At 43.5% G+C, this 16,658-nt stretch overlaps 1 protein-coding gene across 1 annotated transcript in view; it reads right to left on the bottom strand.

The window, feature by feature from the left end:
• The window catches only part of slc4a1ap (solute carrier family 4 member 1 adaptor protein), a 149,723-nt gene that overhangs the window by 29,211 nt on the left and 103,854 nt on the right, over window positions 1–16,658 (bottom strand). The window contains exon 11 of the mRNA XM_060849116.1: window positions 12,459–12,669. Within this exon, the coding sequence (XP_060705099.1) occupies window positions 12,459–12,669 (211 nt within the window). The remainder of the gene's footprint in view (window positions 1–12,458; window positions 12,670–16,658) is intronic.

Genomic DNA, 16,658 nt, shown 5'->3' on the forward strand with positions numbered 1-16,658 from the left:
ATCCTTATAAATCTTTCCTGAACCCTTTCAAGTTTCACAACATCTTTCCGATAGGAAGGAGACTAGAATTGCACGCGATATTCCAACAGTGACCTAACCAATGTCCTGTACAGCCGCAACATGACCTCCCTACTCCTGTACTCAATACTCTGACCAATAAAGGAAAGCATACCAAACGCCTTCTTCACTAACCTATCTATCTGTAACTCCACTTTCAAGGAGCTATGAACCTGCACTCCAAGGTCTCTTTGTTCAGCAACACTCCATAGGGACCTTACCATTAAGTGTATAAGTCCTGCTAAGATTTGCTTTCCCAAAATGCAGCACCTCACATTAATCTGAATTAAACTCCATCTGCCACTTCTTAGCCCATTGGGCCATCTGGTCCAGATCCCGTTGTAATCGGAGGTAATCCTCTTCGCTTTCCACTATACCTCCAATTTTGGTGTCATCTGCAAACTTACTAACTGTACCTCTTAAGCTCGCATCCAAATCATTTATATAAATGACAAAAAGTAGAGGGCCCAGCACCAATTCTTGTGGCACTCCACTGATCACAGACCTTCAGTCTGGAAAAACAACCCTCCACCACCACCCTCTGTGTTCTACCTTTGAGCCAGTTCTGTATCAAAATGGCTAGTTCTCCCTGTATTCCATGAGATCTAATCTTGCTAATCAGTCTCCCATGGAGAACCTTGACGAACGCCTTACTGAAGTCCATATAGATCACATCTACTGCTCTGCCCTCATCAATCTTTTTTGTTACTTCTTCAAAAAACTGTCCTGCATTGTTTTTTGTTCTTAGGCTATTCCACTCTATCCTGAACATGAAAAAGTGCTTCCTCATTTCACTCTTGAATATCTAGCTCTAACTGTAATTCATGACTCCTCGTTCTCAATTCTCTCACAATGTGAAACCGTTTCTGACACCACTTCACTCTTGCATTTTAAACTGCTCCACCAGATCACCTCTCAATCCTCTATATTTAAAGGAACACAACCCAAGTGCAGGCAAAAAAACCCAGAAATTGCCGGAGAAACACAAAGCCTTACAGCATCAGTTGAGAGAAAGCAGAGTTAATTCTTTGAACTGAAAGTTCTGAAGAAGTGTCACTGGACTTGAAATTATTAGCTCTGCTTTCTCTCCACAGATGCTGTCAGACTGGTTTCATCTCTCCTATATTTTCTGTTTTTTTCAGATCTTTAGTTCTTTGTTTTATTTTACCATACGTCATAATGCAATGATCAAAGCTAGAGAATCTGCACCATACTCCTTCCAAGGCTTAAGATTTCCAAGCAGAAAGCCAAGTAGTTCCAGAAAAAGGTATCACATCAAAAGAGAAAGGCTAATAACTCGATTGTTTGACAGAGCTTTTACCTCAAACTGTCACCTGTCCTTTCATTTGAAGGCTGACAAACTGGCTGTGCAAGTTTTTTTGATTTCCATTCCGATTTCTTCGATTTACAGAACTTTCATTTGTATTTTTCGTAAATTTTTTAAAGCCTCAAACCAGTTACTCATGCTGCAAATGAAATCTAGGTTGAAACTTATGTTTGTCAGCAATTTAAGATTTTACAGGCCAACGATGGACAATGTGCTGGGCTGACATGTTGAGAAGAATGAAAACATGAATAATTGAGGATAAAGCTTACACTTGAATTTAACATTACAAAACTGGAGAGCTTAGTCTTTGCACTGATCAGTTTGCATTTAGAATGAATGGTATTTAGTATGGGAATTCTCTTTGGGACAGGAAAGTGTTAATCTTGTTAACCATATCATATCAAAGGTACGAAGATTATTTTGTGTTTGGAAGCCTGTGATCAGTGGTGTACTACAGGAGTTGGTGAGGGGACACTTGCTGTTTATTATGTATGTTAAAGATTTGGAAGTGAATGTATATGGTATAATTAATAAGTCTGCAGATGGCACAAAAAATTGGTGGTGTTGTTGATAGTAAGGAGATGGTCTCAGGCTCCGGTCTGACATTGATCAGTTGGTAATTTGGGCAGAGCAATGGAATTTAATCGTGGTTAGTGCGAAGCAATGTGTTTTTGGAGGTCAATTAATGGAAGGATTTACACAATGAATGATGGATTCCTAGAGAGTAACAAAGTGACTCTGACGTATGAGTCCATAGATCTCGGAAGGTGTCAGAACAGGTAAAAAAAAAAGGTGGTGAAGGTGGCATTGGTGATGCTTGTCATCATTAGTTGGGGCATAGAATATTGGAGCAAGGAAGTCTTGTTGCACCTTTACAAAGCATTAGTTAGGCCACAGATAGAATATTACATGCAATTTGTGTCGCTACACTATCGTAATGACATGGTTGCACTGGAGAGGATGCAGAGGAGATTCATCAAGATGTTGCCTGGGATGAAACTGGACAGGCTGGGTTTGTTTTCCTTGGAGCAGAGGATACTGAGGGGGAGAGGGAAATCTGACTGAGGGATATGTTCTAAACTTCTCTTTACATTTCTTCTCTTCCTGCCTCCATGACCGTAGGTGTAGGAGGTAATGTTTTCATCCATTAGCTTGTAAATTATGCATACACACATATTTAACATAACTTGGCACAAAGGCAGATATGGCCCAAGGGAAAACAGATAAGTTTTTGGCAACAATGTCAATCTGGATCCTGTATTCTTTTCAAAAGCACCACTAACATTAGAAATTAGGGCAAATTGACTTTTTTTTAAAAAAACGCAATGGCTTGTTCTATTTGGAATGTTTTTGATGATTTTAGAATGTTGTGGATTGCATCAGCTATCAAATGATGTGATGAAACTTTTTCCAGTCATCAAAAAGTTAGCAGAGCTTTTAGAGCATGTTGTTAGAGCATGAAGTGGATTCAGTGAGACAGAAACTCTTAAGAACACCATTTGCTTTGTTGGCTTCGCAATTACAGAGCATCAATCTGGTATATGCAACAGCCTCAGGGAAGAGCTGCGCCATTGCTGGTGTTCTGGTGCGATGAGCTCAAACTGCAGATTGAAGCAGGGAGATTCCTGATTCAGAAATCACACAATGCCTAGAAGACGGGACAGAATCCATTCTGTTAGCTGTTGGGTGCCTCAGGATTCCCTAGTGACAACGGTCCCATTTTCCAAGCTTGTGGCAGAGTGCCTGAACTCAGCTCCATAGCACCATGCTCAACTTTGAACAGAATTAAAATTCAAAATGCAAGAAGTTATCAATATGAAAATTTAATTCAAACAGCTTGGGATGGAAATACAAATCCAATCAATGCAACGGGACTATCAGAGCCATACAAAAACCCATGCAGACAGTAGGTTCAAAATCTAATTGTTCCTTCTGAATGTTTCTTGTTTGCAAGGCTGGTGTGAAATCTTCCTATTAGTGTGAAGTAAGGTACGTCTTGCATTGTTTAATCAATGCTGTCACTCGGTATATTTATCACTACAAATTGCTCTGTAACCACTTCAGCTACTTTCACACATAGCTTGAACTGATCTCTTCAGTCACTTCATGAATTTGGGAAAGATGGCTAGAATTTCCATTTGAATAAAGCACCTAAAGACACCTTCATTTAACAATTAATGAATTACTTTTTAAGTTTGTCACTGCTGTTATGGGATAGTTCATTTGTGATTAGATTAGATTAGATTAGATTACTTACAGTGTGGAAACAGGCCCTCTGGCCCAACAAGTCCACACCGACCTGCCAAAGTGCAACCCACACATACCCCTACATTTACCCCTTATCTAACACTAGGGGCAATTTAGCATGGCCAATTCACCTGACCTGCACATCTTTGTGTCTATGGGAGGAAACCGGAGTACCCAGAGGAAACCCACGCAGACACGGGGAGAATGTGCAAACTCCACACAGTCAGTTGCCTGAGTTGGGAATTGAACCCGGGTCTCTGGCGCTATGAGGCAGCAGTGCTAACCACTGTGCCACCTTGCCGCCAATCAATGTGTGGTATAATTCCACTTTCAACAGATGAGATGTACAGCAACTATGCGGTCTTGCTATTCTGCTGAAGGATGTTGACCAGGATGCTAGGAGGAGTCCTTGAGTAGGAAAGGATCACATTGAGAAGTATCATTGGGCATTTTCTCCTCAACAGTTTAAAGGCATATTGTATTGCATAATTATATTATACTGGAAACCTGGTAAACGTACCAGTTTAATTTAATAATAGGCAAATTATGGCATCAATATACCAAACTAATGTTCGTTCCAAGCAATGCCAAAGCAATCAATGGAGTAGAGAAACCTCGAAATATTTGTTTCTGAGAGACTAAGAATCCATGTTCCAAAGCTGATAGCACAGATGGTGGAGAAAATTGTGGAGAGATTTAAAATTAGAGCTTCATACTAAAACGGAAGTTGGGAGGGGAAACTGGTAGAAACTGTTTCTAATCACAGGTCTTATTTTAAGGTAACAAACCAAAGGGCATGGAAAAATGAAGAAAACATTTTTATTAGGTGTTATGCTGATCCTGGATACATTACTTATAAGACTACAGGGAAAGATCACAAGCATGGGATTGATTGGATAACTCTTTCGGAGTGACAGCATGGCATAATGGGATAAATAGCCTCCATCAGTCCTCGATTCTCAGAATTGCCCTCCTTTGGACATCCCATTGCACTTACACTATCATTTGCTAATGGCAACAGGCCATCTGACTACTACTGTGAAATGCTGTGCCTCCAAGACAGTACTGAATAGAAAAAATGAGACTAAGTCATTCAGAAAGAAGTTACAGTAGTTTTGCTCTGTTAGTTATTTTAACACTGTTGATGGCCTTCAGTAAGTAAGACGTGTGTTGCAACACATGAAGTAGAAATACTGGAATTTCAGAAGATTTGAAACATTAACTCAGTTTCTCTCCTCACAAATGCTACCAAACCTGCTGAGTTTGTCCAGCATTGTTTTCATTTCAGATTTCCAGCTCGGCTGTACTTCGATTCCATCAGAACACTGGACATTCAGTCAAAACCTTTTTTCAGTTGGAAAGTGGAAATTTAGAAACTGTGTTTTATTTTCCCCATTTTCTCAGATCAATCTCCATGTTTTACCCTCTTTCCCAATGAAATCCATTAAACAGCACAAATTTTGTCAACAACTGTGCAGACAAGAGTTAAAACAAAAATAATTCAGAACTGTCGCGTGGAACTGCATCAAACCACTAAGTGCTCAGAAGTGTTGATGCTGATGTGAGGGGCTCTGAAGATGCTAGAAATTTGAGGGTTTACTGAGCACAGCAGGAACAGTAAGCAGCTGCAGGAAGAAAACATAACTTCAATCTGCATTTGTTAGCCTGGGGTTTGCCTGACCAAGTCGAGGGGTCAGGTCCGGTGGTAGAAGAGGGAAAGGAACGCTGAACTGATTTGAGCTGGAGACGAGTTGCTGTGTCTGCTGAGAGGGTTGGGTGAGCACAGCGAATGGGGTGTGCCTGCACCAGTGGAGTGTCCATAAGTAGAGCTGGGGTTGAGGAAGCATGATCTGGTTTCTCATGTATCTTTGTCAAACAAAAAAGAAAAAGCCCAAACCTTCAATAGTGAAGGATTTTAATGTAATGTGTAAAGTTAACTTGAATCCACATCTCTATTAAATAAAGAATTCTCAATGTCCCATCACTACATACACAAATAATCTTCTACAAGCACGCAATGAACTTGGTGTGAATCGAGCTGCTGAGTACACAATCACAAGTTTTGTTTCTACATACAGGTAAAGTTTTAAAGGAATATGGAACTGAAGCAGGAAGATGAACAGTAATGATCTAACTGAGTGGCAGAACAGACTGAAGAGCTAAATGTCATACTCCCGTTTTTGTATTCTGCTCCAATGCTAATGAAGAACTGTGCCTGCCTAAGGCTCAAGATATAAGCTAGTGTAGCCGCTTGCTTTCATGACAGAGGATGGTAACCAGGGTCACTTCCGAGTTGCCAACTTTTCTGAACTACTTGCACAACATTTATTCATGTTTGGGGCGATTTGCACACATTTCAGGAGGAGTGCATTACCAAAAGATAAACTAGAACCAGTCCTGTCCCCTTTTACACTGCTGGAAACAAGTGGATTGTAATTGAGGTCAGGCTCCTTGAAGCAGAACACATTCTTTCAAACCTGAACAACTGAAAAACAACGGGTGTGGAGGGTGAAGACAGCCAAGCAAGAAGGAATGATGATTGAGGTCATGCCAAGAAAATTGTGTGCCACCAAGAATAAAACGAAACAAGTGATGGAGCAACTGGGCTGATCCAAAAGAATTGGGGTTAAGGTGATACACAATTACTAATAGGAACGAGCTAGCTACAACATAGCCAAGTGGTGCAAATATTCCATTTGACAAGCTCAACTCATTGGTATAGAACAGAACTTTCACTCTCAAAAACTCCTGCTGGCATTTATTTATACAGCACCTTTAAGGCACTTCAAAAGGAGTGAAAAAAAAACAAACTCATTACACAGAGTAACTTCATAACAGTAAAGTAATTCACTCAGATTACTGTAATATGCGGAACTTCTCAGCATTTAAGTAGTTGAGGGACAGTCAGCCACTTCAGAAAGTTCTGAGGGTCACTTGTCCCGAAACGTCAACTCTGATTTCTCTCCACAGATGCTGCCAGACCTGATGAGCTTTTCCAGCAATTTCTATTTTTGACACTACTTCAGAAACTTGCTCTAAGTGCCATCTTGTGGTCAAAACTGGTCATTAGACTGTGACAGCTGACATGCCAAAATAAAAAATGTGGCAGAGTGGTAGTGTCTCTAACTCTGGACTGGGCCAAGTCTCATCTACTCCAGAGACATGCAATAGCATAAGTTTAAAAAAGGAAATGTCTGTATGACAATTTCCAATGGCAATTGTTAACATGCAAGTACCACTGAAGGTCGAGACAGTACACCAGGAAGTGCAAGCTGTCAGCATGATACATTTTTTTAAAAATCTGGGACCTAATACTTTCCAATGTAACATAGAAGAAGGTGAAAGTTCAAACTGAGCTTTATGAATAATTAAATTGAATTGACTGATCTGTCACATGCACTTTACAGTAAATAATACAGTAAAATACAGTGAAAACCTTCAACAGTTGTCACAATGTGGCACCATTGTAAACAGTCCAAGAATAAAAGACATACCTGGGAAAAAGTATATCGTTGTTTCTCCGTCTCTGCCATGAGCTGGCTCACCAAAGGCACTTGCACCTCCATGCCTCGCTGCCTCCTTTGTCTGACTCACCAATGTAAGAGTTGCCACTCTGTAGGTACATCTCTTTGCCATTGGGCCCAGCACACTGTTGTCAACGCTGGGTCCCGTGCTGAAAGCACACTCACCCTGCAACCAGGAGGCCCCAGCTCAGCTGCTACTGCTGTCTCGCTGATAACCAGCAGCTGCCGCCTCATCGAAAACTAGGAGTCCCTGCTCCGGGGATACCATGCTACCACCCATTAGTCCCCACCCTCGACGTACTGCAACCAGCTCCACTGTCACGCCAGGCTGCTGCCACCTTGCCTGAAGTCCTGCTCCTGCTGGTTTTCTCCAAGATGTCACCTTGCTAGTATCACTATCTTGAAAGGTCTGCCGCTGCCATCACCTCCGATTACTGGAGGAGCCGAGGCTGCCACCATTCTGCGTATGGCCCGCTCTTGCTGCTGTGCTGGTGCAACCGACTAACCCGCCATAAAAGACTTTGAATAAAAGAAAAAAGCAAGCAGATGGGAGCGGATGAGCATTTGTTCAGCTAGAGGTGATGAGTGGATGATCCATCTCAGCCTCCTCCAGAAGCCCTAACCATTCTAGACACCAGTCTTTAGCCAATTTGATTCACTCCACGTGATATCAAGGAACAGTTGGAGACACTGGATACTGCAAAAAATATTGGCCCTGACAACATTCCAGCAATAGTACTGAAGACCTGTGCTCCAGAAACTGCCGGTCCCCTAACTAGGCTGTTCCAGTACAGTTACAACACTGGCATCTATCCAACAATGTGGCAAATGGCCAGATATGCCCTGTACACAGAAAGAACATAACATAGGAACTAGGAGCAGGAGTATGCGGTTCGGCCCTTCGAGCCTGCTCCGACACTCAATAAGATCACGGCTAAACTTTTCGTGGACTCAGCTCCATTTACCTGCATTTTCACAATATCCCTTAATTCCTTTATTTTTCAAAAAATTAACCACCTGAGCTTAAAAAGTGAGTACTGAAGTAGCACCAACTTCTGGGTGAAGAAGTTCCTTCTCAGTTCAGTTCTAAACTACTTCCTCTACTCTTGAGTGCATGCCCTCTTGTCCTAGTCTCACCAATGAGTGGAAACATCCTATCTATTTCTATGTTATCGATTCTCTTCATAATTTTATACGTTTCTACAAGATTAGCCAAGGATAATAGGGGTATCATGTCGAGATTTCCTGTTCCAGGCTTCCATGGTAATATTTCTGAATCTATAGAATGATGCCTTCCTTTTGTGTGATAAGTGTCTGACAGGAGTTAACAAATGAAATAAGCTGAGGGATGTACAAAGTGATGTACACCTGGGGCAGCAATCCTTCTCACCTTAGCCAGATGTGGTTAAACAAGTGATGGACATGGGATAGGTTGGCAACCCCTAGAAAGAAGGTTTAAAAACAAATGTCAGGAAGAGGGAGAGTTCAGTCTTCTTCAAATGCAAGAAGAATGGAAGCACCCGGTTAGCATGGAGTGACAGAGAATACAAATGAAGAACAACGAACCCACCACCTCCAGGTGTAGAAAATGGCTTCATCCATCTGCTCATCTTCTGGGACTGGCAAACTGTGCTCTCCTGTCATGGGTCATGTGTCTTTTCTGTCTACATCTGACGCACAGGCTCAACTTCTTAAGCAAATTTAGTGTATTTTGTTATGAATGCAATCCTTTGAACAATCCGTAACTCCCAGACTCAAATCTTAGAAAATGATATCAGAAGTGGGTTACCACATTGGTGAGGGTCTGATAGCTCAGTTGGCTGGACGGTTGGTTGGCAATGCAGAATGATGCCAACAGTGGGTTCAGTTCCCAGACTGGCTGAGGTTATCATGAAGGACTCTTCTTCTCAACTTCTCCCCTTGCCTGAAAAGTGATGACCCTCACCACCACCTGTCAGCTCTCACTCATGAAAGAGCAGTCCTGTAAGACTATGGCTACTTTATCATTCTAGTTCAGGTCATGGTTGATGGGGGAAATTATGATTGCATTATCAGTAAGCATATCAGGAAATTAAAGCATAATCTAAAGAAATGATGAGAAAGGTTGAGACAAAGTCTGGTCAACAAGTGCACTTTAAAAATGTCAAGTGAATACTGACACCACATTAGGTCAATGAGAAAGAAGGGGGGAAAAGGGGGCCCAAAATATAGCACAAGATTCTACTTACTGATAACTCAGGATCATTCTTTCTCCAGCAAAATGGAGTGAGTGGACAACAAATACATTTTACAGATAAAGACTATAAAATTAATCCCTGTATGTTGCACCAGTGCGGTCTTCAGATCTGACTCTGAATTAGTGGTGCTGGAAGAGCACAGCAGTTCAGGCAGCATCCAAGGTGCAGCGAAATTGATGTTTCGGGCAAAAGCCCTTCATCAGGAATAAAGGCAGAGAGCCTGAAGTGTGGAGAGATAAGCTAGAGGAGGGTGGGGGTGGGGAGAAAGTAGCATAGAGTACAATAGGTGAGTGGGGGAGAGGATGAAGGTGATTGGTCAGGGACGAGAGGGTGGAATGGATAGGCGGAAAAGATGATAGCCAGGTAAGACAAGTCATGGGGACAGTGCTGAGAAGAAAGTTTGGAATTAGGGGGAGGTGAGGGAAATGGAAATGAGGAAACTGTTGAAGTCCACATTGATGCCCAGGGGTTGAAGTGTTCCGAGACGGAAGATGAGGCGTTCTTCCTCCAGGCGTCTGGAGACACAGAAGACGGTGAAGGAGGCCCAGGCAGTGTGGGAGGGGGAGTTGAAATGTTGGGCCACGGGGCGGTGTGGTCGATTGGTGCGGGTGTCCTGGAGATGTTCCCTAAAACGCTCTGCTAGGAGGTGCTCAGTCTCCCCAATGTAGAGGAGACGGAGCAATGGATACAATAAATGATATTAGTGGATGTGCAGGTAAAACATTGATGAATGTGGAAGGCTCCTTTAGGGCCTTGGACAGAGGTGAGGGAGGTGGTGTGGGCGCAGGTTTTACAGTTCTTGCGATGGCAAGGGAAGGAGCCAGGATGGGAGGGTGGGTTGTAGGGGGGCGTGGATCTGACCAGGTAGTCACGGAGGGAACGGTCTTTGCGGAAAGTGGAAAGGGGTGGGGAGGGAAATATATCCCTGGTGGTGGGGTCTTTTTGGAGATGGCAGAAACGTCGGTGGATGATTTGGTTTATACAAAGGTTGGTAGGGTGGAAGGTGAGCACCAGGGTCGTTCTGTCCTTGTTACGATTGGAGGGGTGGGGTCTGAGGGTGGAGGTGCGGGATGTGGACGAGATGCATTGGAGGGCATCTTTAACCACGTTGGAAGAGAAATTGCGGTCTCTAAAGAAGGAGGCCATCTGGTGTGTTCTGTGGTGGAAGTGGTCCTCTTGGGAGCAGATACGGCAGAGGCGGAGGAATTGGGAATACGGGATGGCATTTTTGCAAGAGGTAGGGTGGGAAGAGGTGTAATCCAGGTAGCTGTGGGAGTTGGCGGGTTTGTAAAAAATGTCAGTGTCAAATCGGTCGTCATTAATGGAGATGGAGAGGTCCAGGAAGGGGAGGGAGGTGTCAGAGATGATCCAGGTAAATTTAAGGTCAGGGTAGAATGTGTTGGTGAAGTTGATGAATTGCTCAACCTCCTTGCGGGAGCATGAGGTGGCGCCAATGCAGTCATCAATGTAGCGGAGGAAGAGGTGGGGAGTGGTGCCGGTGTAATTACAGAAGATCAACTGTTCTACGTAGCCAACAAAGAGACAGGCATAGCTGGGGCCCATATGTGTGCACATGGCTACCCCTTTGGTCTGGGGGAAGTGGGAGGATTCGAAGGAGAAAGGTTTAAGGGTGAGGACCAGTTCGGCCAAACGAATGAGAGTGTCGGTGGAAGGGTACTGTTGGGGACGTCTGGAGAAGAAAAAATGGAAGGCTTGGAGGCCCTGGTCATGGCGCATGGAGGTGTAGAGGGATTGGATATCCATGGTGAAGATGAGGCATTGGGAGCCGGGGAAACGGACGTCTTGGAGGAGGTGGAGGGCGTGGGTGGTGTCTCGAACGTATGTGGGGAGTACCTGGACTAGGGGGATAGGACTGTGTCAAGATAAGTAGAGATGAGTTCAGTGGGGCAGGAGCATGCTGAGACAATAGGTCGGCTTGTGGATCTTGGGAAGGAGGTAGAACCGGGCAGTGCGGGGTTCCCGGACTGAGGTTGGAAGCTGTGGGTGGGAGATCTCCTGAGGTGATGAGGTTCTGTATGGTCTGGGAGATGACGGTTTGGTGATGGGGGGGTGGGGTCACGGTCGAGGGGGAGGTGGGAAGAGGTGTCCTCAAGTTGGCGTTTGGCTTCAGCGGTGTAGAGGTCAGTGCGCCAGACTACTACTGCGCCCCCTTTATCCGCTGGCTTGATGGTGAGGTTGGGATTGGAGCAGAGGGATTGGAAGGCTGCGCGTTGTGAGGGTGAGAGGTTGGAGTGGGAGAGGGGGGTAGACAGGTTGAGGCGGTTAATGTCCCGGCGGCAGTTGGAAATGAAGAGGTCGAGGGCAGGTAATAGGCCAGCACGGAGTGTCCAGGTGGATGCAGTGTGTTGGAGGTGGGCGAAGGGGTCCTCGGAAGGTGGGCGGGAATCCTGATTGTGAAAGTAAGCTTGGAGTTAAATACTCATTGCCATTCGAGCTATGATTCGGATTTAAACTTAAAAATTAGGATTGAATGTATTTTTCAGTGTTTGGGAAATTGGTTGGATTGAGTTTGAAATCATTGAGATGCTAAATTAATTTAGGATGATTAAGCAATCAATCACTTCAACAGAATCACCATTTTTTTCCATGTAGTATTTCACAAAAAAAACATTGTGAAGAGAAAGGATGCTGGATTATTCCTCGAGCATTTTGATTATTTATTAAAAAGTTTGAGAACAGGTGGAGCTGCAGATTTTCCTAGCTTTGATATTTTTCTCCTTCATGCTGTGATTTTTACTGAGGTACGGTACCAGCAACTCCAACCTTATCATGTGCAAATGTCAAAGGTGAGCACCGTGAAACTACTCAAGCACTGACAACATCAAAGCCACTCATTATGGTGTTTGTAATTGACGACCACTCAGTGGGATGGCACATCAGGAGCAAGAATGTAGCCAAGTCAATCTTTCTTTCTCTAACACAAAGGCATGATGGCCTCCTGTAGCACATCTGCAGCGCCTGAAGTGAGATTAATAAAGGACACTTGGAGAGCTCCCTCTTGCTGGTCCATGCTGCCAGAAGTTAACAATTCATGTCTTAACTCACCGTTATCCTGGCTGGGATTCTCCATTAAATCAGTGGGGTAAGACAAGCCTGCCTCTTGTTCTGTCTCTTGCCCTTGGGTCAAACCAGTAGACTTGTTCTTTGGCACTTCTTCCTTTTCCTCCTCCTCTTCCTCCTCCTCTTCTTCAACTACTTGGCTTTCCTTCATGTTAAAACAACTACTAGGTGGCTCAGGACGTTTAGGTGGCAATCTCTGCATGGAAATCAATGATATAAACAGTTTTTTTTTAAAATGCCACCAAGGTTTGGAAGGCTTTTCTTTCAAGAACAGAATAATTTGTCATTAAACCCAAACAATGCACCATTTTATACAGAATAATATTGTCAAATGCCTATTCAGCAGCTGCTTTGTCTCATCAAAATTGCTCTTTTACTTATTCATAGGATGTGGGTGTCACTGGCAAGAGCAGTTTATATCGCCCAATCCCACTTCTCCAGAGAAGGTGGAGATGTGCCCTGATCCTGGACTGTTACAATCCATCAGATGTAGAGGCTGCCACAGTGCTATTAGGGAGTTCCAGTATTTGGGCTGAGATGAAGAAGAAACAATAACATAGTTCCAATTCAGAATGATCTGTGGCTTGGGGGTAATTGAAAGTGCTGGTGCTCCCACACATCTCCTGCTCTGTGCTTCCAGGTGTGAGAGGAAATTGGTTTGGAATGTGCTGTCAGAGAAGTCAGGATGAGTTACTGTACTACATCTTACAGTCATAGAGGTGTACAGCATGGAAACAGACCCTTCGGTCCATCCTGTCCATGCCGACCAGATATCCCAACCCAATCTAGTCCCACCTGCCAGCACCCACCCATATCCCTCCAAACCCTTCCTATTCATATACCCATCCAAATGCCTCTTAAATGTTACAATTGTCCCAGCCTCCACCACATCCTCTGGCAGCTCATTCCATACACATACCACCCTCTGCGTGAAAAAGTTGCCCCTTAGGTCTCTTTTATATCTTTCCCCTCTCACCCTAAACCTGTGCCATCTAGTTCTGGACTCCCCGACCCCAGGGAAAAGACCTTGCCTATTTACCCTATCCATGCCCCTCATAATTTTATAAACCTCTATAAGGTCACCCCTCAGCCTCCGATGCTCCAGGGAAAACAGCCCCAGCCTGTTCAGCCTCTCCCTGTAGTTCAGATCCTCCAACCCTGGCAACATCCTTGTAAATCTTTTTTGAACCCTTTCAAGTTTCACAATATCTTTCCAATAGGAAGGAGACCAGAATTGCACGCAATATTCCAACAGTGGCCTAACCAATGCCCTGTACAGCCGCAACATGTCCTCCCAACTCCTGTACTCAATACTCTGAACAATAAAAGAAAGCATAACAAATGCCGCCTTCACTATCCTATCTACCTGTGACTCCACTTTCAAGGAGCTATGAACCTGCACTCCAAGGTCTCTTTGTTCAGCAACACTCCCTAGGACCTTACCATTGTGTGCAAGTCCTGCTAAGATTTGCTTTCCCAAAATGCAGCACCTCACATTTATCGGAATTAAATTCCATCTGCCACTTCTCAGCCTATTCTGTAAATGGTACACATTGCCGACACAGTGCCTCAGGAAAGGAGTGAATGTTATGACTTATATTTACATCACTCAATTCAGTGTGTTTCTTCTTTACCCCAACTTTGTCTCCTCATATTTTTAATTTCAAATCAGTAATATGTATCTAGAAAAAGCCCAAAAGGTAGTTCACAGAGACTTCAGAGATTAAATAAAAAGAAAATAGATGGTGAATCAATGTAGCAAATATTAGATGACCACAGCATGGCCAAACAGACAGATTTTAAGCATGGAAAAAGATTCTTTGGTCCAACACATCCATGCCAACCAGGTTTCCGAAACTAAACTAGTCCCATTTGCCTGTGTTTGCCCCATCTCCCGCAAAACCTGTCCAATTCATGTAACTGTCCAAAAGTCTTTTATATGTAGCACTTCCAATATGTAGCATTTAGCACTTCCTCTAGCAGTTTGTTCCATATATGCCTCACCCTCTGTGTGAAAATGTTGACCCTCAGGTCCCTTTTAAATCTTTCCTCTCTCACCTTAAACTTAAGCTCTCTAGTTTGGACTGCCCTACGCTAGAGAAAATATCTTCACTATTCACTCTGTCCAAGCTCTTCATGATTTTATAGGCCTCTATAAGGACACCCTTCAATCTCCTAAACTTCAGGAAAAATAGGCCCAGCAGATTCAGCATCTCCTTCTAACTTAAACCCTTCAATCCTGGTAATATCTTTATACCCTTTCCAACTGAATAATATTCTTCCTACAGCAGGGTGACCAGAACTGTCTGCAGTACTCTAAAAGTGGCCAAACCAATGTCCTGTACAACCGCAATATGATATCCCAATCCCTACACTTGTGCCAAACATTCAAGAAACTAGGTACCTGAACCTCTAAGCTTCTCTGCTCAACAACACTCTCCAGGGCCCTATCATTAACTGTGTAAGTTGTTAAAAGAAAAGGAGTTAGTGCCAATTTGGAGAGATTTGAAGAGCAAATTCCAGGTGGGGCAAGGATCGTTTTGCCAGTTATGGGAGGAAATCTAATTTGAAGGATTCAAACAAGGAGCTGTCAGAGAAATACACATTGAAGCTGTGTGGTGACATTCAAGGCCACCAAAAAGGAAATGCAGGAACAGAACAATTAGGAGATGAACTCTGAAAATTCTTATTTAATTCTAAAGCCATCAAGCAGATGACCTTAAAGTCTCTTCACTTCTCCCATTTTATTTGGGGTCGCCACAATGCTGGTAGATTACACACATCTTTTCCTGTCAGTGACTGATTCCTCTTTGAATTCTCCGCATTTCAATCTCTTGCCACCCACCACAATTTACTAAATGGTTTCAGGCCTCCTTTTCCCTGGCTGTCCCATCTCCATCATCTGCCTTGACACATGAGCTCTCTCTCTCTCTTTTTAGAATGATAACCATACCAGTTTAATTGATTCTCAGATTCTTTCTCATGATCTTCACTAATTCCCATGCATTAGTCCCTGATCGTGTCCTTTTTCATCATTCCACACATCCATCTCAGCTTCCACACTTCATTGATATCACACCCATCACAAAACTGTTGTAGATTCTTCAATGATACCTATCAATCATATAACAATCCATTACATCCCTTTCAACTACTCCAACTAGAGCTCATTTGATACTCTAATATTTACTCCAGATACTTGAAGGTATTCACAATCTTGCCATACTTTTTAGACCCGCTTGGCGGGGTGAGGGGGGCGGGAGTTAGCGGCATGGTGGCTCAGTTGTTAGCACTGCTGCCTCATTGCTCAAGGACTCTGGTTCAATTCCACCTTCGGCCAACTGTCCGTGTGAAGTTTGCACGTTCTCCCCATATCTGCATGCATTTCCTCCAGGTGCCTCCAGTTTCATCCTACAGTCCAAAGATGTACAGGTCAGGTGGATTGGCTATGCTAAATTGCCCATATTGTCCAGTGATGAGCAGGCTAGGTGGGTTAACCTTAGGCATTGCTAGCTTATAGGGTTAAGAGGTGGACTCTATGAGCTGATTGGCCTGCTTTCACAATTAGGGATTCTATGATGGTCTTTTCAGTGTCGAAACCTCAAAGTCTCCTGTTGTCTAAGGAAAATGTAGAAGGTATGAACCCATGTTGGAGCCCAACCAGAGATGCTATAAATTAAAATAGAGCAATGACATTAACTGTGACAGAGAGGGGTGTCACAGGCAGATATTTTCCAATCAATCTGTTCAAACAGATGTTAATATACACATCTGGAGCAGGTGGGATTTGAACCTGGGACTCATGATCGAGAGGTGGGGACTCTATCACTGCACTACTAGAGACCCAGGTATGTCACAAATAAAATGGAATAAAGACATCTGTGACCTTTGAGATGGTCAAATTGATGGTATTGTCTGAAGGAAATTAGAACAAAGCAAGTCTATTGCCACTTCAAGCACATAGAGTCATATGTGCTTGCAGCACAGAAACAGACCCTTCGTTCAACCTGTCCATGCCGACCAGATATCCCAACACAATCTAGTCCCACTTGCTAGCACCTGGCCCATATCCCTCCAAACCCTTCCTATTCATATACCCATCCAAATGCCTCTTAAATGTTGTAATTTACCAGCCTCACCACTTCCTCTGGCAGCTCATTCCATACACTATCTGTGTGAAAAAGT

Source organism: Hemiscyllium ocellatum, chromosome 3 (genome assembly GCF_020745735.1).
Source record: "Hemiscyllium ocellatum isolate sHemOce1 chromosome 3, sHemOce1.pat.X.cur, whole genome shotgun sequence".
In the NCBI taxonomy this organism is placed as follows: domain Eukaryota; kingdom Metazoa; phylum Chordata; class Chondrichthyes; order Orectolobiformes; family Hemiscylliidae; genus Hemiscyllium; species Hemiscyllium ocellatum.